The 23,028-nt window shown below is 43.4% G+C and overlaps 1 protein-coding gene across 1 annotated transcript in view; it reads left to right on the top strand.

Annotated features, from left to right (window-relative positions):
• Nucleotides 1-18,623, top strand: part of LEMD3 (LEM domain containing 3) — a 33,469-nt gene extending 14,846 nt beyond the window's left edge. The window contains exons 6-13 of the mRNA XM_066591574.1: nucleotides 3,721-3,863; nucleotides 5,132-5,233; nucleotides 6,362-6,464; nucleotides 8,308-8,483; nucleotides 10,970-11,051; nucleotides 15,896-16,001; nucleotides 16,079-16,157; nucleotides 17,387-18,623. Coding sequence (XP_066447671.1) covers nucleotides 3,721-3,863; nucleotides 5,132-5,233; nucleotides 6,362-6,464; nucleotides 8,308-8,483; nucleotides 10,970-11,051; nucleotides 15,896-16,001; nucleotides 16,079-16,157; nucleotides 17,387-17,541 — 946 coding nt within the window. The 3' untranslated portion in view covers nucleotides 17,542-18,623. The remainder of the gene's footprint in view (nucleotides 1-3,720; nucleotides 3,864-5,131; nucleotides 5,234-6,361; nucleotides 6,465-8,307; nucleotides 8,484-10,969; nucleotides 11,052-15,895; nucleotides 16,002-16,078; nucleotides 16,158-17,386) is intronic.
• Nucleotides 18,624-23,028: the final 4,405 nt, after the last annotated feature.

Below are 23,028 nucleotides of genomic sequence, written 5' to 3'. Positions count from 1 at the left end.
AGAATGTCCTTAAAGGGATATTCCAGTTAGTAAATGAAATTTCAAGTTTTCACCCATCCACTGAATGGGTAAAAACTGGTTGTTGGGGGTCAGATTACTGGGACCCCCACTGATCCTGAGAATCGGGGAGGTTACACTTCCTCTGTCCTCCTCTCCAGGTTGCTTCTCCCATCTCACTGAACAGAGGGCAGGTGAAGCAAGTGCACTGCCGCTTCATTCATTTTTAGTGGGATTGCCGGAGATAGCTGAGCGTTATTCCAACGGTCAGATTCCCACAGATCATCAGTGTCCGTCCGTCCATCCATCCATCCAGTGAATAGGCAAAAACTTGAAATTTCATTCAGCAGCAGTAATAAACCTTTTACCTTTCTCCAGAAGGGAGAGAGGAGGGGTCAGTTCCATAAATTATGGAAAAGGGTACCTATCCCCAGTAGGCATCTCCAGAAAATGGATTCAATATATGCAGAAGGGCTAGAGCGTGCTACCAGTCCATTAGAACTTTGTATTGAGTCTCCTTTTACTTGTTGTACAAATAGGGGATTTTGCAGCCATATAACAAATAAGCTGCTCCAGATTCTGAGCAATAGTTCAACCTAAGATGGTTTCCCATTTCAGCATATACTTGGGCGAATAGGGGCCTCTGTCGGAATCAGTCAAACTTGATGAATTATGGATATGAGGCCTTCAGTAGAAGTACAGTTTCTACTAAAGCTGCACAAAGAGGGTTGGGGGAAAAAACTGACCCAAACGTTGGATTTGGAGATAATGCGAATGTTCACTGGGAGTAAATGGTGGTACTGTGCTAGGAACTGAAGGCCGAAGTTTCAGAGTAGCTGGATCCATCATGTCTGCCAGGTAGAAAAGCCGCACCAACAGCCAGTTTTGAGTTACAGCAGTTGTCAGAGTATAATTTATTTTTTAAACAGCTGGGCATGTGATAAAGTAACAAAAGAAACTCCACCCCCCTCTGTGTAGTGGTTGGCGCTTGTAATTGCAAGCACATCTCTCGTTGAAATCGATCTAAGCTGCGCCTGCGATTCTGAGAACCGCCCACTATACTGGGGCAAGAATAACAATCTGCAGTTCTGACATGTTTTTTACATTTTTTTTTTTTTTTTTTAACAGTACTCAACATATCAACATAACATATAAATATGTGAAAATAACTCTGTGGGCCCTTAGGATTACGTCAATACCAAACTTGCGTGTGGTTTTATTTTTTTATTTTTTTTTTCTTCTTTCAACTTTTTCACACTTGGTAACCTAGAATGTTCGGCTGAAGGGAGATCATGTCCATCTAGTTCAGTCTGTTTCCATCCCCCTTGTTGATCCAGAAGAAAAAAACCCAATGAGGCAGAAACCTATTAGCCCTTTTTGCGGGGAAAATTCCTTCCTAACTCCATAATGGCATATTATAGACACATGATGTATGTAGAGATTTATTCAAGGACCCCCTAACATTTTTCTATTTGTCAATTGTGCTGCGTACTGTGCTGCTTCTTGTCCCACTAGGGTGTTTGAATATCACCATCTTTTATCACTCTTATAATACATTTCAATACTTCAGTATAGCAGTGTATTAAAAAGCCTATGAAGCTCAACTAGGCCAACATAGTTGGCTGAACCGAAGGCTTGAGTATGACTGTAGCAACCCACTGTGACTACTCGATCACATTGAGGGGGTTTGATGGGTGACAGAGGGAGCCCCCTACCTCTGTCAGCCTTTTACATGCTGTGGTCAAATGTAAACATAAATCTGAGGTTTCTCTGGTCCCTGCTGTTCGAGCCAGTGCCAAGCTGTTATCCAACAGCTGAACACCCTTTTCCCCTGGCATGGGAGACGCATGTCAGGCTTTATAATGCAATGCTGTATAAGACGATTTCGTCAAAATAGAGTCCCTTAACAGCAGTCATTAAGGGTTTTTCTGCTGCCCTCTGGATAGGTCATCAGCAGCTAATGGTTGGAGGTCCGCCAAGTGAGACCCCCGTCCATCAGCTCATCGTCTGTTATGAGTGGTCAGCACACGGAGTGGGGAGCGCTGGCTTCATTCCCGTTGAAATCAATGGGAGCTCCACACTGTTCCACAGTCCTGACCATGAGAGACATAGAAGGTGGAGGAGAAATATCGCACTCCAATTGATTTCAGTTAGAGCGAAGCCAACGCTCCCACTTCCTTCCCTGTCTTTTTGTTGACAACGTCCGGCCTGCTGCACAGGACAGCGGGCTCGATGATCAGCTACTAATGACCTATCCAGAAGATAGGATAATTGGTTGAAAAAAGGGCAGAAAATCCCTGTAATAGTGTGAATTGGCCTCTGTAAGTGCCTAGTAAATGAGCACCAGTCACTTGCTCTATGTCAAAGGGTCTTACTGTAGTCAGTAGCCCTCTCTTATATACATGCAGTTTTCTCTTCCACTGCACATGTGACGTCTATTCCCCCTCTGGTTAAATCATGAAGTAGATAATATTACTACCGTATCTGTTAACAAAGTAGTAGTTCACACTTATTTCATAACAAATATCTGCCCGTGTGAGGGAGACCTAAAGTTGGTTTCACACGAGCATATTACAGGTATAGACACGTGTCCTGCCCTGACAGTAGGTCTCCTGACCCAAACTCGGGAATCTAAAGAATACCTTTATTCTCTGGGTCAGCACAATTACTGGGATGCCAAATTTCTGGAAACATATGACATTGATTACTTTTGATTACATTTTTTTGAAAAGGAAGGGGGGGGGGGGGGGGGGGAGGATTAACAGTACTGCAATTCTAGCATTGCATTCTATGGAGTCTTGAATTTTAAACAGTCTGGGTTCACACAGGGCGAATTGGGGCAAATCCGCCTGTGGCCGCTAATCTCTGGTTTGGCCAGCCATGTGGATGAGGTTTGTCAAAAATCTCCTCCCCGCGGGATGGCCAATCTGTCGCGGCAAAGTCGGGACTGCGGCACCGATTCCCTGGCTGCAGCATGTCAAAATCTTATTTTATTTTTTTTCCCCGTTGGGGCTTCGCACTCCTCTACGGCAAAATCGCGAGATTTACGGCAGGATTCCGCCCTGTGAGAACCCAACCTTAAAACGCTAGTTTTTTTGTATCGCTACTGCATGGTTGTATTTTTCCATAGATTAAGAACTGCGTGAGGCTTTTTTACTCTTTTTTGTTTGAGTAGTTTTAGGTTTTAATGGTCCTGTTTAATCCTTGCACCCCCCCCCCCTAATTCTTTTACACTATCCACCATATAAATTATTGTGCTTTTTGTTTTGTTTTTTTCATTTTGACTTTTTTGTTTTTTTTTCCTCTCCTTTTTTACTTTTTAGTGTTTGCTGAAATACTAATAGGCCATTGCTAGACCTCTGGGTGTAGTAGCAACTCACTCATATCCCTTAATCGCATCTTTGGGGCCAATGCATGGCGGAGAGAGCCTCTTAGATGAAGCAGTTGCACTGACCATGGTATCTAAGGGGTTATACAGTGAATGTCAGCGATATTCCCCATCCAGGCCATTAGAGCTGGAGCCCACTCATCATACAGCTGAGCAACATCTATTAAAACTAGTATGGGCTGTAAATAGGTGGTTAATCCTATAAAGGGCAGTTTGTTAATCCATTACAAGCAGAGGGTATTGTGTTCTGTCATTGTCCGGTACTATAAGTTTTTATGCACTGGTCTTCTGCCACACCACTGATGGTAAACTTTTTTTTCTTTTATTTTGTTCAGGTGCTTTGGAGATGTGGAAGATGATGAATTAAATGTAACGGGTGTGAAATACTTGGAATCCACACGACCACAAATGTCCTTTGTATGTCGCATCCGCCGTGCCATTGTGACAGTAGCACACAGATTATCACTCTTGCTTCTAGGTAACTTTCCGCAATGTGAACCATGCTCTTTGCTAATCTGGTACTGTTTTTGCAGCTCTCTGAACCAGCTGTTTAGTTTACATTGTCCAACATAAATTGGGGAGACTGACACTTGTACTAGAGGGCTGATGGAGCGTTTATCTGATGCATGTAAAACCTGCTCTGTCTGTGCTTTCTTTAGATGACCAGCTGAACCATATTTGCTCAGTCTTGGCCCCCTGTATATTTACATCATGGAGGCGCAGGGTTTTCATGGAGTGGGATTGGGATCCGATTCCGCTCCATACACGGCGGGTGCAGCCTGTCTTTGAAAACTGACACCCGCTTGCAGTAGCAGTGATCAACATGAACGCTGATTGTGGCTGTTTAACCCTTTTAAACTCTGCGGTCCGTTCTAATAGCGGCATTTAAATGTCCTGATCCACGGTCGCATGTCTTGAAAGGCCACCAGCAATGGTCTTGTGGCATGGCTTGATAAGCTGCTTATCAGAACACAATATAATGCATTAGTACCGTATGGTATTGCATTATACTCCTATGAGCAATCAAAATACCACAAGTTCTATGGGGGCTTTTAGAAAAAAACAAAAAAAACAAACCTGCTTCCTGTGGCCATCTTTTGGCCCACATGGCTTCATCGGGAAAAAAATAAAATAAACCACTATGAGGAATTGTTTCTCGCACAGTGGCATGTAATTTTTATTGGTATCATTTTGCGGTGCGTATGACTTTATCACACTCCACCCTGAGACAAGGTAACAAAAAAAGCACAATTATTGCGTTGTATTTTTATTTTTCACAAATGGCATTTAAAGCTGGGAAAATTTTTTTTTTTTTTTTTTTTTAAGCAGGCATTCTAGTAAGACCTATCTGTGGTACAGCTCAATAGGCAAGCAATCACGACAGCACTGGGTGCCTCCAGAAGGCCCTAAGCTGCTGTGACACCTGGATGCAATCTCATTGCATGGGAGCCAATTGTGGCACTTACATGCCACTCTCAAATTGACAGCAGGATTTAAAGGGTTAATTCTGAGCATGGCTTTTGTGGGGAGGTGACAACCAACACCTGCCGTGTGCCTGCTTGCGTATACAGCATATTCCACCGATGTGTCTATATGACATTCTCCCTATGCCCAGTGCAGTAAGGAATGTGTAGCAGTCGAGAAGGGGTTAAGAAAGTTTTTTGACACAAACCGCATTTATCAATTTATGGTGGCATTCAAAGCTTTGCCTTTTTTTTTTTCCCCCTCCTCTTTATATTTGTGTAGGTGTTGCTGTGGCTTTTGGAGTGCTTCAGTATATGCGGTATCGCTGGAAAAGAGAGGAAGAAGAAACTAAACAAATGTATGACCTGGTGGCGAAAATTATAGGTTGGTGGAATGATTGTCTAATATCTTGTAATGTACATTGTACTGCAAGTTGTGTCCAAGGAGTTGCAGGCTGGAACATTTTAACCCGTATTCAGCTTTAAAATTAAGTAACTCTCCGTTTCAAATATATTGTGGATATTCCAATATTCTGTTCCTTGCAATGACACCTAATTGCAGCTGAGCACAGCAGTGACACTGTAGCGTGTTGGTGAGAGTTTGCCTGTGTTAGTGCACAAAGTAAGCTGATGTCCGAATCCCCGCTCCCGGTGGCATAGTAAGCAGCGTTAAAAACGCTGTACACGGTGTCTTTAATGCACCCCATTCATTTCAATGGACGATGCGGGGTGTTATAAGCGCTGCTCTATAACGCTCATCTGAGAAGCCCCATTGAAATAAATGGAGGCTTTGTGCAGTGTATTTCGCAGGCATTAAATGTCCACTAAACGCTGTTTAAAAAAAGTCTGAGAGAGAGCTAAAGGTAACTTCACACGTGCGAGCGCGATATCGGGCCGTGAAACTTGGTCTGATATTGCACTCGGAAACGCATTCTCTCAACTACAGTAAAATGTTGAGATTTCTTGTTCCTATTTTCATGTTACTGTGCTTCTATAGTTTGCAGGTTTGTGTTGCTTTGGTGATGTGCGGTTCTATCACGTTTTCCCCTATCCATTGAATAGAGGATAACTGTTTGGTGTCGGTTCAACCACTGGGATCCTCTCAGGTTGCCAGAATGGGGGTCCTGTGTCCCTCTACATGACTGTCAATGAATGTAGTGGCAGCACATACTCGGCCACTGCTCGTTTTTAGTAGGACTGCCAGAGACAGCCAAGTTCAAGTGCCTGGCTACCCCCCGGCAGTCCCATTGAAATGATTTGAGCAGTGGCCAAGCATGCTCTTTTTCCATTCATTCACCCAGGAGAACACGGGTACCCTATTCTGGTGATCAGTGGGGATCCTAGTGTTTAGACTGTTAAAGAGCAGATCATTATCAACTGTCCTATGGATAGCAAATAACTCAATAAATGGTAATAGCCCCTTTAATGTTTAATGAATGTAATATGTACCTTCATAACTGTGATGCTAAGAGTATTGAAGTTACAAGTGAAATGTGTAATTGTACTTTTTTAGATGTTTTAAAAAGTCACAATGAAGCTTGCCAAGAAAACAAAGAACTAGAGCCATATACACCAATTCCACATGTGAGAGATTCCTTGATACCTCCATGTGACAGGTATGCATCTGGTTTATGGTAAAACTATCAAAATAACACAGGTGATACACAAGCTTTCTAACATTTTAAAGTTGTTGTTTTTTTCCAGCTTTTAGCTATTGAACTATTTTCAGAATAGGTTATCAATAGGTCTGCTGCCTAGAAACCCTGCTGATCACTGGTGCTGCTGCCACCTTAAGGCCCATTCGCAAACAACAATATCGCTCAAAGTTCGTTCAAACCAATTTGAGTTATAGTAATTACATGTTAACACGAAACCATCATGCACTGTTCGTTGACTTGTCTATCGCTGAGTTTCGACCTGCATAAGAATTGTTTCGTTCACTTGTCTTTAGGTTTAAATGACATTCGTTCAGTCTTTCAAACAATTTGAGGGAAGGAGTGATTGTTTGCCTGCTGACTCATGCAGCAGTAGACAATGGCTTTTTCTGCACACTAGTTAGAAACCCTGTCTCCGAGAGATAAGGTACATTTACATGTCATGATCACTCAAAATGCACTGAAAAGCCATCTTTTGAGCGATAATCATTGCTTGTAAATGTGTGCCCATCGTGCACTTACAGTCCACTGCTGACTTCAGTTTAGCCTAAAATCTGTCGTCCCTGATGAGAGGGACCACATGCTGAATTCTCCTTGTGCAGCACAGATAACCTTCTTTCAGCTGCTGTCCCTCTGGAAAACAATAGTGATGTATTTAGAGAACAGATCACCTGCTGTTCTCTAAATACATGCAAATGAAACTAGTTAGCTACTAGTAGCTAATGCAAGATGATCGCTCAAAACTGTCCGACGATTTTTGAGCGATCATCTGTGTAAATGTACATTCAAACACATGCCCACCTAAGAAAACCTCTTCAGTGTTGTGTGTGTGTATATAGCTAATAAGGGAAAAGGCGAGGATTTTAAACGATTATCTTTACATGTAAACACTCAGCATTTGAAAGCAAAAAAGTAGTTTGTTCAAGCGGCAATCATTGTGTTTAAATGGGCCTTCAGCGCACAGAGCTGGAAGCACTCAACTGAAGTGTTTGGGAACTTTGCCTGAAATACCATTCCGGGCGGCTGCAGTGTGTGCGCCGAGCTGTGTGTTTCTGCAACACAGCAGCTTTGGCAAACTGCTGATCGGCTGGGGTAGCATGTGTTGGACACCCATTCTAAAGCTGAATAATCCCAATTTTAAACCCTGCCCGCTGCAGCCTTTTTCCATTCCAAGTTAAAAATTTTTTTATTTTTTTTAATCTAAAAAAACTTTCCCCCGATTGCAATCTTTTGACTACTGCCAATGCAGCTGAGTGAGGGATTCACTCTTGGTCTGTTTCTTTTTTTTTTTTTTGTTTGTGGTGCAGCCTGTAGTTTTTATTGGTTCTGTTTTGGTGTAACTGTGACTGGTCACTTTTTTGGTTTCCAGTTTGCTCTTGGAGACAGGGTGACCAAAAGAGCACAATTTTGGCTTTACATATTTTATTTTTGATCATTTGACAGGCATTCTATCTATAAGGCCTTAGTAGGCAGGTGTTTTTTTTGTTTTTTTTTTGTTTTTTTTTTTTAAATCTAATCTGTCATGAAAGATGAATGCTGCTGGTCAAAAGCACTTGATATCATTCTTCAATTGATCCAAATTGGATCAGGCAGACATTGAACTTTTTAGATATTGCAGATAACCAGTAGAATTTTAAATGTAGCCATGTATGTAAAGGGAGAAGAGAAATCTTATAGGATTGATATTGTATATGCAGGCTGAATACTGTTTTGCTGTTGGGAACAGTCTTGTCAATTACTTTTAGTATAGAGGCTAGATATAATACGATTTGAAAAGTCACTGCCGTTTTGCTTCCTCTCTCAGAAAAAAAATGAAGAAAGTTTGGGAAAGAGCAGTTGAATTCCTGGCTGCAAATGAATCCCGTGTACGTACTGAAACAAGGAAAATAGGAGGTGCAGACTCCCTTGTATGGAGATGGACTCAGCCTTCTACTTCTGAAAAACCTTCAGTCATCCCATCTAAAGTGTGGCAAGGGAAAGGTATGTGTTTTGTGGGCGTTGCTGTACCCCTCCCCAAATATTAAAGTAACTTTTTTTTTTAAATTTTTTTTTTAAACATTTGACATAGGAATATGATCGCTGTTATTCCTCATTTCCTTTGATCTGAAACTTCTGCAATCCTTTCCTCAGATGGTCATGTGACCTCAATTCTCACCAGCTCATATTTACTTGAGTTTGTGTTCTCAAGTTAGTCAGTGTCTCAGTCAGCATAACTCCTGTGGTATGCTATTACATGGCCTTTACCACAGAAGCTCTTTAGAGAGGGAAACACACTCCTATCACAATTACTGATGATCACACAGCTCCTGTTACACAGTTATCATAGAATGGTAGAGTTGGAAGGGACCTCCAGGGTCCAACCCCTGCTCAGTGCAGGATCACTAAATCATTCCAGACAGATGTCTGTCCAGCCTCTGAACACTTCCATTAAAGTAGAACTCTCCACCACCCGTGTTTACCTGTTCCATTCATTGATCACCCTCACTGTCAGGAAGTTTTATCTAATATCTATCTGTGTCTCCTCCCTGTCAGTTTTATCCCATTGCTTCTAGTCTTTCCTTGTGCAAATAAGAATAGGGCTGATCCATCTGCACTGTGACAGCCCTTCAGATATTTGTAGACAGCTATTAAGTCTCCTCTCGGCCTTCCTTTTTGCAAGCTAAACATTCCCACGTCCTTTAACTGTTCTTCATAGGACATGAATTGCAGACTGCTCACCATCTTGGTAATTCTTCTCTGAACTTGCTCCATTTTTTTTTTATTTTTATTTTTTTTAAATCTGGGTGCCCAGAACTGGACACAGTATTCCAGATGAGGTCTGATTAAGGAAGAGTAGAGGGGGATAATTAGCTCACGTGATCTAGACACTATGCTTCTCTTAATACAGCCCAGAATTATGTTTGTCTTTTTTGTTTTTCTGCTGCATCACACTGTTTACTCATGTTCAGTCTATGATGTTTTAGTATACCTTTTTCACATGTGCTGCTTAGCTCAATTACTCTTCTGTATGTGCTTTTTTTTTTTTTTTTTTTCATTTTTCTTGCCCAGATGTAGGGCTTTGCATTTCTCCTTATTAAATACCATTCTGTTATTCGCCACCCACTGTTCAAGCTTTTCTAGATATTTTTTAATCCTGTCTTCTATAGTGTTAGCTATCTCTTCTAGCCTTGTGTCAGCAAATTCGATCAGTTTCCCCTCAATTCCCTCCTCCAGATCACGTTAAAAAAATGTTGAACACTACTGGGGTCCAGGACAGAGCCTTGTGGTACCCCACTTGATACATTCTTCCACTTGGATGTGCAGCCATTTATGACCACTCTTTGAGTACGATCACTGAGCCAGTTGTGAATCCACCTAACAGTTGCTTTGTCAATCCATATTTAATAATTTATTTTTTTTTTGTTTCCCGATAAGGATGGTAGGTGATGTTTTACTAAAGTCAAGATATACTATATCTACCGCATTTTCCTGATTCTGTCATAGAAGGAAATTGGATTAGTCTGGCCTGACCTGTTACAAAATTATGCTGGCTCTCGTTAATCAATTTTCAACCAAGTACTTGCATACATGCTGCTTAATAATTTTTTCAAAGATCTTTCCTGGTATAGGAGTCAGACTCACAGGCCTGTAGTTTCTTAGATCCACCGTCTTCCTTTTTTTATGAGGCTGGGAACAATATCTGCCCCCATCCTTGTGCCTGCATACTTATGGTCTGTAGCTTACTTGGGTGAATACAGAAGGTGACCCTATTGTCTCTTTCCAGAAGGCAGAGGTAATACATGTAATGCTGTGCTGATGCTTTGTGGGATTGATAGCGCAGAATAGTGAAAGTATGGACAAATCTTTGCATCAAGATACTGCCTGATAATCAAATAGGAGGTGGCACTGCATGGAAGTGACTGCATTATAAAGAACGTCCAGAGTGTCAGGCAATCGGGATACGGGTGCAGGAATGAAAAAAACTTGTTTTTGCCAGAGTGGCCCTTTTTAAGTCTATTGGCTCATCTTTAGCTAGCGAGCAGTAAAACACTCTGACAAACCCTTTAGCTGGCTCATTCTGGCAATCGTTAGGTGTCTCAGCACCCAGACCCTCAGCAATCACAGCTTTTGACGTCCCTAGAACATGTCAAATGTTTTTACAAAACATTGTTACACTTTAAAACAAATGTCAGCTTTTCCCTTAACACACAAGGTGTCTTGTCTTGAGGGAAACCATAGAGATCAGTAAAGAATTGTGCAAATTGGATTAACTCTGCATTTACCTTACAACATACTGTTGGACAGCTTGTTTCTTATATAAGCAGTGTCTTGCCTTACAACTACTAGACAATGTATATTGGACTAAACAAGCATGGCAGAAATATCCACTCCTATTCATTTTTTTCCTTTTAAATCTGATAAGCTATTTAATGTAAAAATTGTTAAAAATGTGACTTTTTTTAATTTTTTTTTTTTTTTTATTACAGCTTTCCATTTGGATAAAAGAAATTCCCCTCCAAACAGCCTCACTCCTTGTTTAAAGATACGTAGCATGTTTGATCCAGTCATGTAAGTAGAAGAACATTTAAAACCAAATTTTTCTGGTGACATCAGCATTATTTAATTATGCACATGTGCCAGGGCCAGTAGCTGCACAATTTTGATAGTAAATAGTGTGGCCATTGGCCACATGCAGACAGCCACATTGTGGGATTTCACCCTTTTGATTCAATATTCATATGGTAAAGGATATCTATCTATCTATCCAGATAGTGATATTCTGTGTGTGTGTAATTTTATATATTTTATGCAAATTTATTCTGGGGGTGGCCATCTTGCTTTGCCCACTTCATTGGCATTCAGAGATATGGTACATGTGGCTGCTGTAAAGTATAGGAACCAGAGATGACTCATTGACTTCTATGGAAGATTGTTCTATGCATGCTCTGTGATATGCAGGGAGGGGAGGTAGCTGTTATCCTTGCCTGTTGTGAATAGTGTGGTGGTTTTATTTTGTTACCTTTCATTCTAATCCATACTTTATCAAAGCCATTAGGCATTTCTCTGAATTGAAGAGGAGAAAATATAAAGCAAATTAAACTTTGCCAAACACTTAATTAATTTTCCTGCTTTTCCTTGCCTCTGTTCTGATTCTTAGAGGTCTTCTGGGCATTTACTATTGATAACCTATCCTCAGGATCAGCCCTCAATAGTTGATCTGAATAGTCTGCTGATTATCAGATCCTCTGGCTTGCTGTCAGTGCAGCCAAGCTGGACGTTTGCTTTGTGGTCAGAGCCTATTGACTTCAAGTGCCTGGAAAACCCCTTTTCAATAGTAAATAGATGGCTCACACATAGGCCCATAATATTACTGAAAGATATATGTTCACACTTGTGACAGATGTCAGTATTTTTCTGCAAAATGAGATCTTTATGGCCTTCTATACTTTTTATATCCTAGAAACTTTTATTTTCTTGTCATGTCATTGCGGTAAACAGACCTTGGTTATAGCTTCTGGAACTAGAAGGCAGACACTAAGAACAAGAGTTCGTTTCTCCCTCTTGCAGGCGCTGAGCTAAATTCGTTTTAGCCTATTGTCCAGAGGAGACAGACTTCCCTGGCCTGCAGATCATCTTTGCTTTTGTTAGTTTTTCCTTTCTTCCACTCTAGGTGGGAATCGGGGATGAGCTAACTTGCGTGATACTCTGTAGGTGAGGGGGACAAACAGTGCTGCGTCAGGCACGGTTACTCCCTCTTCCAAGAAGACAATGGAACAGGGCCGCTCCAACTACTGATTCCCGCTAGCAATGGGGTCACCTGCTGTTCCTGACTGCTCCACCCTCCCCCTTTCCCCTATCCAGTGTTCTCTCACCACTGTGACATTCGCTAAAGGGGTGTCTCTGCTGATATACTGGGGAAGCTGAAGCGAAGAGGAGGTCAGTAACTAGGATTAGGTAGGTATGATGCCCACCCCATCTCTTACATCCTTGGGGCATGTTTCTGGACTGGTTGTTTCCCCTTCTATCTTCAGTCATAGCCTCTGACCTAATTACTGTGAGGCTTTCTTAGCCCTTGCATCTGGCCGCCTGACACTCACTGGATTTGTTGTAGCAACCGCCAGCATTCCCCAGCTCTTTTCCAGTTCCCTGCTCCCCTTGTAAGTCTCCTAGGCTATTCCTGTCTGTCTTATACCAGTCTGGCAACCTGCAGGTGTGAACCAGCCATGTGCGTAGTTAAAGGCCAAGCTTTGGTGCCACCTACTGAACTCCTTTCTGCTACGTGGGGCAGCGCCTCCTGCCTATCCTTCTGATGTCTCATGCTTGGCTGTTGGCTGCAATTCAAGTCCATGATTCTCTTTCCCGCCTGAGCTCCTAATTTAAGGTCACCTTTTTCTAGCCTAGGTCAGCAGGCAGGACTTCGGGGCACATCCGGCCTGGTGGTAGGTCATCTGGCAAGCGCTTGCTAGACCCATGTTGCTTCATTTCGTGGGTTGTGGCGATTGACAGATTTTGCCAGCCCCATCTCCCTGCCTACGACGACACCTACATGGATGGCTGTCCATTAATGTGGTCCCTGGCAGCTCAGTAGACATGTCTCCCCGCTTACTTTGGCTGTGCCCCCCAGAGACAGCCACTTTAGGTTATGGAAATCTCCTCTCCTGCGACGGACTGGGTAAGCACCTGTGGCAATGTCTGAGGCTCTGACAAGAATTACATCACCTGTGCAACACTGAGGAAATCCTGAAAACATGACCTGTTGGACTGCCTTGAGCATTGGAGTTGTGCATCCCTGTATTAGGGAATGTCCATGACTGGGGGCAGCATATTCCGTGTTCAGTAGAATACGTCAGCATGTCTCTCCGTACCAATTACACTGCCCAACGATTATTTTGTTTTGGGCTCAAAATTGGCATACTCCTATGTATTTCCATCTGCTGAATTCAAAAATCGCCATAAAAATTACAGATTAGCTCTTGCTTTGGAGACACAGTGACATGTCGTTTTTTTTAGAGTTTACTGTTTGTGGTTCTTTTTTCCAGAATTTCTGGTTTTGGAGTTCTTTTTTGAAGTTTAAAATTTGCTATATCAAAATGCCACAAAAATGTGTAAATTTAGTGAATCATTTTTGTTACCTTTATGGTAAAATAACATTTTCGTCACAAACGCAATCTGACGCCTCTTGTGAGGACTGCCTATCATCATTATTTTGGTATGAAGGTAGGGCACCAGGATAAGCCATGGGCTCCACATATGTTACAACTCTTCTTCAGTTCAACTACGAGAACGGCTGAAAAATAAAAGAACTATAGCTTTGCTGTGCCTATGGCTTGACTGGAGCCTACAAACCATACCGATGACTGCTATTTCTGCTTGACTCTGCTTATAAAGGCAGGATTGTCAATGAAGAAAACAGGAACAGTTCATTCAATACCAAAATCTTCTATCTGCTATTAGACCTATTCCACATTCAGATAGTTTACCAGTTTCTACTCCACCCCAACATTATGAGCTTGAAGTAGGAAATGAAGAAAGTGTGGAAAAAGTACCCAACAAGCCTTCCACATCCATGGCCCTGACTTTGAGGTAAAAGATGATACACCGCATAGACTGAGTCAAGCAGAATTGAGTGCTATCATTTGAGTCCTTGACTCGTCAAAGGAGAATGCGGAACTTCTAGGATCAAGACTACAGCAATGGAATCTTCCCCAACGTGATGTCAGTCTCACAGTACAGAGAACGTCAGAGGGATCCGCTTCCTTTTTTGAGAAGAAAAACCATCTGGTTGTTGCTGCGATGTTAATGGCTTGATGAAATGTTTGAATTTGAACCATGATCCAACTGAATGAAGGCCATTCATAGACTCCTCCAAGCTTAGTTTGAAAGCTGCATTACTTCACAATGGCAACCATCTTTCTTCTATTCCTGTTGGTCATGCAGTTCACATGAAGGAGACGTACAAACATGACAGCCCTCCTCGACTCAATCAAATGTGCTGAACACAAGTGGAAAATCTGTGGCCATCTAGAAGCCATCACTGTACTCTTAGAAGTGCAACTGGGGTATACTAAATACTGTTGCTTTTTATGTATGTGGGACAGGAGGGATAGGAAATCGCATTGCATTCAAGCGGACTGGCCTGCAACAAATCTTGACTCTAACAAGAAAAATGTTGTTGCCGAGCCCCCCGTGGACCCAAAAGATGTTGTTCTTCCACCTCTTCATATAAAGCTGGGTTTGATGAAAAATGTTATCAAAGGACAGGCATTTAAGTACTTAAGAGACAAATTTCCTAGATTAACTGATGCAAAGGTTAAGGAAGGTATTTTTATTAGGCCACAAATTCAACAACTTGGAAAATATGTGCAAGATCCTTTACTTTCCTAAAGGTCAAGTTCTAGCGGTTCCTTCAGTCCCCTCACACGTCTGGTACCTCTGCAAATTGTGGCATGGCCTGTTGGGGGTACCTTCCGCTATCTATTTCCTCTTGGAATATTCCACTCTGGGAAAAAAGTCAGGGATTTTCAGACACTAGGAATCCACCCTGTCTCCTACCAACCATATTGTGCCTCTAACAGTACCCATGTTAAAGCAAGGGTACTGTCCCTTCCCATAGGTGTCTCTTCACTAGATTGGTAGACCCTCCCCTGACAACAGATAATCCTTGAGAGCTTGGACTTTCCAAGTAATAAGGCCAATTCCCAATCCTCACGCCTTGTCCAAGTTCTACAGAATGTATTTCCCTGCATCCTCTGCAACACCTATCGCTCAACCAGTCCCACAACTGACAACATACTGCTTATGGCCTCCTTTTTGGTTCTTGCTCCCACCCCTGGGGAATGCTCTTGAACATTTCAAGGTCTTCCTGTGTCCCCCAATGACATGGACAAGAAAACCAGGATTTTTGTAACCTGCCATAAAATCCATTTCTTGTCACATTCATTGGGGGACACTGCACCCACCACTGATTTAGCTCAGTGCCTGCAGGAGGGGTATCGATGGTGAGAGGAACAAACTCTTCTTGTGCTTTAGTGTCGCCTCCTAGTGGCAGTAGCTATACCCAAGGTCTTGCTGTGTCCTCCAGTGAACGTAACAAATTTTATGGTAACAAAAATTTCTAATATGGTGTCCTTCTCAAATTTTAGTTACAGGGCTTTCCACTATTTTAGATGTGGTCTCCTACTTTCTGGCTGCGATCCCACACCATAAAAGCCGCTTGCATCTGAATGCTGCACAATGTCGCAAATAATGTCAGCAAGATTATGCAGTTACTGGCAGCCAGAGCTGGGTAGGGTTTCAGCTGCAAGCTCTGTGGGAACGCAGCCTAAAAGGGCTCTCTGGTTACCAATTGGCACTTAATGTTGATTAGGAGTGAGCTTCATGTACCAAGTATTTTATTTTTTTTTCTTCTTTAGGGAAATTGGAGATCATTGGCATTTGGCAATACAAGAAGCTATTCTGGAGAAATGCAGTGATAATGACGGGATTGTTCACATTGCAGTTGATAAAAATTCCCGTGAGGTAATTACACTTCATTTCTTTACATTTCACTGAATTCCATGTTTCTTTTTATTAATTTTTCACCTATTTTTTTCCAGGGCTGTGTGTATGTAAAATGTCTATCACCAGACTATGCAGGAAAGGCATTCAAGGCACTGCATGGATCTTGGTTTGATGGTAAGAATCTTCATATTCTGTACTCTGTACATTAAAAGAAACCCTGTCATATCCCTAACTCGCCATAAAATAAGTTTATGGTGCTATTACTACAGGTTACTGGGAGTTGGGTGATTTAAACAGCTTTTTGTCATAATTTAGCATTTCGTACTTTTTTTTTTCTTTTTCTCTACGGTGTTGCTGTGCAGGACGATGAAATAGTTTTGTTTTTTTATTATTATTTTGGACTTAAAATTTTTTTTTTTTTTAAAAAGGCTTAAAAATGTATTGTGTTCTTAATTCTTGATGAACCTGCAGTTGTCTGATCTCTTGTACTGCAATATTATGTACTTTTCAATGCTGCCTATAAGGCTTCCTGCACACGAATGGGTCAGATTCTGCATGTGGGATCCCGCAGCGGAATCTGACCCTGCTTACTTGTCCGGATTCTTAATCTGCACTGCGGATGGTCCAGCTGTCATACGTGCCTTACAGATTTTGCTGCACGGTCGCTAGGACACAGATCCTGCGACCTTTCCGCAATCATTGTGGAAGAGCCGCGGGTCGGACGGCTTCCATTGACTTCAATAGAAGCTGACCGCATGGAATCTGCTTAAGAATAGAGCATGTTGCAATTTTTTTCCCTCTGCGAGTGTGAAATCGCAATTAATTTCTGCTTGTGTGCAGAAAAAAAAAAAATCTCTCTTCCATTGAGTACTATGGCCAGTATTTGCTGGGGAACCGCAATGCCAATCTGCCGGTGTGCAGGCAGCCTTAAGCCTTCACTTGTCTATTACATGTTCATGCTAACACATAGGCGCTCTGTGAACATGTACCTGGGGATGATGGGGTGCTGTACAGCTTCCCTCTAGATGAGTGTTCCCCAACTCCAGTCCTCAGGGACCGCCAACAGGTCATGTTTTCAGGATTTCCTCAGTATTGCACTGGTGATGTAATTATTGTCAGTGCCTCAGACATTGCCACAGGTCTTCTTACTATAGGAGATCCTGAAGACATGACCTACTGGGGGGGGTCCCTGAGGACTGGAGTTGGGGACCCCTGCTCTAGATGACTACTTGGTCATCACATGGTCAGCTTTGACCACAGCATCTAAATAGTGGTTGCGAATATAGCCGCTTCTGAGCCTGCAACTGCATGGCATATATTTTTATAATCTATTACATTATATGATAAGGAAGCTTAATTGTTTAGACAACCAGTTTAATGAATTTTTATTTTGCCTCCTCCAGGAAAGCTGGTGACTGTGAAATATCTGCGATTAGACCGATATCATCATCGTTTTCCACAGGCTCTCACATGCAACACTCCTTTGAAGCCTTTAAACAAACAAATTAACTCTTTGTCACAGTTAAATCTACGAACAGGCACATCTCCGTCGTCATGAGAAGCCCTTGTCGGAATGACTGTTCTATCTGCAGCAGGGGTGGGGGTCCTGACTTGCACCTGTCTTCCCTTTTTTTATTTTTGTCGTTTTTTTGATTTTCCCCATCTGCATCAGTATATCAACAATTCCAGTGAGAACACCGGTTGTTCAGTCTTGTGGTAAATAATCGTCCAACGGACATTACAAGATTAGCAGAGCAAATAGTGGTTTCCATGACGTCTCGTATTAGAGGACAGCAGCGTTTGTACGACCAGCTTGATCTCGGCTTGTTTGTGAACCATACGACTTTTCTTGAATTGAAATGTGGAAGATAATTTATTGAATTCCTATGGGATCCTGCACACTATTTTGTCATATATATCTATACTCTTAATAGTAAATTGTACATTTTTTTTCTTTTTGAGGTTAACCGTATGACTTCTGCTGCTGTAGATAGTTTAATTTTGTTACAGCTGAAGTACAGGGAATATCTGGCTTGGGTTACCAAGATGGGAATTGCAAGACATGTACTTTGCCTTTTTGTATTTAAGTGTAATTGATGATGATGATGATGGTGGCGGCAAAAGTCTTGTGCAAATGTCTGCTTACAAGCAGTAAATAAGCTTCCTATTTTATTCATAACATAATGTTATTTTATATAATAAATTGGCTGCACCATCTCATAAAGGTCAAACAGCCAGTTACCTTTAAAAGTGTTAGATACAAATTTAAATATCTTTTATAGGTTTTATATAAAATGTCTGACTTTTTTGTTTCATGTGAGGTCTGATACCAATTGTAAAGATTCAAATTATTGTGAGCAATAAATAAGCAATTGGCAGATGCTGGACAAGTCATGTTGTGAGACGATGTATTTATTCAACCCCATTAGGACAAAGTATTGCTGCTATTGCAGTATGTCTCCCATCTAACTTTTGTTTCCCCGCGATGTTGGCCTCCACACTAGAGCAAATGTAAAGATCAAGCCGATGCGTTTTGTTACCTTCGTATACATTGGGTCTTGACACCCAAATGTGTAGTAAATGTATAAAAAGGAAGTTGCCTGTATTCTTCGCTATTAAAGTTTTGATTTATTAAAAGAAGCAGTTACTCTACTTCGTTTTCGGCATCGTACATAGCAAAGCTGGGTTTTTTGTGAACACAAAAACTTCAGCTTTGGCTGAAAGGATATTGTTAGAACTTCAGTGGATTTCAGCTAGCTTGATTTCAATTAAAGGAATGGTTGATTACTAGGTTTGGACAAACAACAATGGCTGAACCACTTCTCAGACTGATGCATAGTAATGCGGTGTGCATTAGGTAGTCTGACACTACATGGGGCTCTGATTGGCTACTACTGGCCAATCAAGGCAGCGTGGGTACTGTCTTGCGCACGGTACATTTGTATGCATCATTAGTCTTATCAGGTAGTCAGAGAAGCAGTGTGGCCATCTTTGTGTATTCTGAACCGGAGGGTTCCTTTTACTACTGGGTTTCCCCAAAAAAGACCCTGTCTTTTATATTTTTGCCCCAAAAGAGGCCATCTTATTTTCGAGGGGTGTCTTAATACTTACCTAGCAGGCGCTATCCCAGTCCCTCTCACTGCTCCGTGACATCCTCAACACTGAAAGAATTTTCTTCTGGGTAACATGGGTTGAATGCCCCGCCTCCAGCAAGAGAATGCTGTTATTGGTGCAGCCTGAGCCAATCACAACCATTCAGTGAATGCTGTGATTGGCTCATCAAGGAGTGTAAAAATGGTGGTCTGGTTGGAATACCCCTTTTGGTCAGGGTTTTTTTTTTTTTAAACCAAAGCCAGGAGTAGATTCAAAAAGAAGGAAAAATGTTACGTCTCTCCTCTTTGTATCCACACCAGTGTTTGACCCAAAAATAGGTAAGAAAACTGCAGTGTTTGCCACCTAAGACCTTTTATGATCTAGCCACAGGTTAAGCTACATAGTCTGAGTAATTTTTGCTTTAGCTGGTCTTGTGTTTCTAATAGACTACAGCAGATTGAGTACAGTCAGCCGCCCCGCAACACATTCTGGTGCTAACGGGCTCAGTGCAGCCTTTGAGTAGTCATTATGACATGTAGTACAAGGGAAAAACTCACCAGATAATTACTTTGCAAAACCTTTTCATGTACCACATGTTCTGCATTTTGTCAGCTACGGTAATTCACGCCATGTTTTGTCATGTGTAACTTTATGGTAACTGGGGAAAGGCCACCTAGCAACCACAGGTACTCATGTTTTATGTCCCTAGAAACCGCTCTGTGTCCGATTTAGGCTTCATTGGAAGTGGTGTAAGAGGTTCGTTCCATCACAGGGCTCTAGTGAGAACACAGGTTTTGATGAGCCACATCGACTAGTTGATGGAACCATATGGTGGAGATGCCAGCCTGAAGATCTTACCGGCGGATCGGAGTGCAGTGGGTCAGCCTGTCCTCCCTTCCTGCAGAGCGACTCCCGGGACGCCACATGGGGTGGTTCCCCCGAGCCAGGTTCCTCACGCGGCGGTCCATGGGGGGTTCAAAGCGGGGCTCCAGCTCTCCTCAGATGCCGGCTTAGGACCGAGCGCAGCGCTTCCTGGATCCCCTTAACGCGCATTGAGGCGGGCAGGGCGCCGCGCCATGTGACTAGCGCGATGACGTCATCGCGGCAGGCTCGGCCGGCGCTTGGAGGGGGCGGGGCTTAAATTTAAAGGCGCCGAATTCAAAAAATTAAAACCGGGAACCTGTGAGAAGATGGTGCAGATCAAGTAAGAGCCATTCAGTGAGTGTTTGGCTTACTGCCCCAAGAGTGTCTGCAGCACCAGTAGCAAAATATGAGTGCTCCAGCACCAGAGGTTGTGGAATGTTCAGCCGCAGCGGGAACCGTAAGTAGCCAGTGGGGCAAACAAGGTCATGCATATTCATGTACGTTATTGTGAATTTTGCATCCTTATACGCAAAAATTTTGTTTATCTGCCAGGGGGATAAAAGGGATGTCCCTCCCAGAACCAAAGCGAAAAAATGCGCAGAATGCGGAGCAAGACTGCCAGCTTCGCATGTGAAGTCATTATGCAAAACATGCATAGCCAAGCTAGTCAAGGAGGAATCGGGGGGGGGGGGGAATTTCTCGAGGACGTCAGGAAGCTTGTCCGAGAGGAAGTACAGTCAGCCCTGACAACTCCAAAATTGCCACCAACGGGGGCATCGGGCGAAACGCCGGAAAAGAGCGTATAGCCCAGAGGAGCACTCAGACTCTGAAGAGAGTTCAAGATCAGAACCAGAAGAGCTGGTGCTCGAGGAGTCCTCAGAAGAAGAGGACTACAAAAAGTACCTCTTCCATAGAGAAGACCTAGCGGAACTCATCAAATCCGTTAGAGCCACGCTAAAGATGGAAGAACCCAAAGAGCCCCGCACCATACAAGACGAGGTCTTTGGGGGATTAGGGGAGAGACGAAACCATACCTTCCCGGTCCACAACAATATCTCCAAGATGATAAAAAAAGAGTGGGAAAAACCCGACGCGGGATCCTTCTCCTCCAGGGGGGGTTAAGAGACGCTATCCGTTTGAGGAGGAGGTATGCGCGAATTTGGAAGAAATACCTAGAGTGGACAACCCAGTGGCTAAGAGGACAACCTTGCCCTTTGAAGACGCCACACAGCTGAGATCCAATGGATCAGAAGGCGGAGGGCCTATTAAGAAGATCCTGGGAGGCAGCCGCCAGTACACTCAGACCAGGTGTCGCAGCCACGTGTGTCGCTAGAACCCTGGGGGTATGGCTGGAGCTCCATATCTCAAATAAAACATCGAGGGAACAAATTATAGATTCCCTCCCTATACTAAAATGGCCCCCCAATTTCTTGGCGGACGCAGCGGCGGAGTCGGTGAAGCTCTCGGCGTAAGTAACGGCCCTAACCAACTCTGCCAGAAGAGTCCTGGGGCTAAAGTCAGGGTCAGGTGACCTGGCATCAAAAAATAAATTATGTTCGCTCCCTTTTCATGGCCAGTTCCTCTTTGTTCTGGATCTGGACAAGATCCTAGAGAAGGCATCAGATAAAAAGAAAGGATTCCCGGAAGAGAAACAGTGTAAAGAGAAGACCTTCTTCTGGGCCCCAGCACAATAGCCGGAACCATATAGGGGCAAGGGCAAGACAGGCCACTGGAGTTACCCCAAGGGCGGCAGAGGGAGGAACTTCCTCTTCAACCCTCATCAGGGGGATCCAGCCAAACAGAAGCCCTGACGCCATCCCAGTGGGGGCGAGGCTGCAGAGCTTCACGGATCGATGGGCCTCAGTTTGCAGGAGCCCGTGGATCCCGGAGATCCTGCTGCAGGGATACCGAATCGAACTGGTGTGCCTCCTCAGGAGAAGATACATTACTACCAGAGGTCCAGCGCAACAACTGCACCCGCTCCAGCAGGCGGTTCGGGACCTACAACGTCTAAAGGCAGTGTCCTTCGTGCCACAGAGAGAAGAGACCTGGGGGCATTACTCCAGACTCTTCCTAATAAAGAAAGCGGGCGGAGGCTCACGCATGATAATAAATCTAAAACCCCTGAACACCTTCGTCAAATATCGAAAGTTCAGGATGGAATTGATCGCTTCAGCAGTAAGGTTGATCCCCAAGGGAGACTACATGGCATCGATCGACCTGAAGGACGCCTACTTTCATGTACCAATCCACAGGGACTCACAAAAGTACCTAAGGTTCGCGCTAGAGATGGGCAAGAGGACAAGACATCTCCAATTCAGATGCCTGCCCTTTGGAATCTCCTCGGCACCCAGCATCTTCACGAAGATCATGGCGGAGGTTGATTCTGATAGTCCCCTATCTGCACGACATTTTAATTATAGCCGAGTCCAGAGAGCTCCTAGCAGAAGACCTGGCAACGGTGCTCAACCTGCTACAGTTTTTAGGATGGATAGTAAATTGGGAGAAGTCCAGCCTAGACCCCAGCAGGGAGAAGGTGTTTTTAGGCATCACACTTGATTCAGAAGCTCAATGCTCCTTCCTCCTCGAGTCAAAAGCGCAGAAGATCCGACAGATAGTAGAATCCTTCCTTCGGAGACGGTCATGCTCAATCCGGGACGCTATGTCCCTCCTGGGAAGCCTGACATCATGCATCCCGGGGGTAGCATGGGCTCAGGCGCATACCAGACCTCTGCAAGTAGCGGTTCTCTCAGCATGGGACGGCAAGCAATCCTCACTAGAAAGGACAATGCAGATAAGGAACTCAGTGAAAATATCCTTGCGCTGGTGCACGTCCCCAGGAAATCTGCGAAGGGGGGTCCACTGGATACTGAATCCGGCCGTGCAGGTCACGACAGACGCAAGCTCCTGGGGGTGGGGGGCGCACGTCGGAGACAAGCTCCTACAGGGCCCATGGCTGCTGGGGATGAAACACCAGTCCTCAAACTACAGAGAACTACAGGCAATCTGGAAGGCCCTCCAGCACCTGGGGGACGCAGTAAAAAACCAGCACATAAGAGTGCTATCGGACAATACCACGGCAGTAGCC

This window comes from Eleutherodactylus coqui, chromosome 2, assembly GCF_035609145.1.
Source record: "Eleutherodactylus coqui strain aEleCoq1 chromosome 2, aEleCoq1.hap1, whole genome shotgun sequence".
Taxonomy (NCBI): domain Eukaryota; kingdom Metazoa; phylum Chordata; class Amphibia; order Anura; family Eleutherodactylidae; genus Eleutherodactylus; species Eleutherodactylus coqui.
The sequence above is the reverse complement of the archived record's forward strand: the minus strand, read 5'-3'. Positions and strand labels throughout refer to the sequence as shown.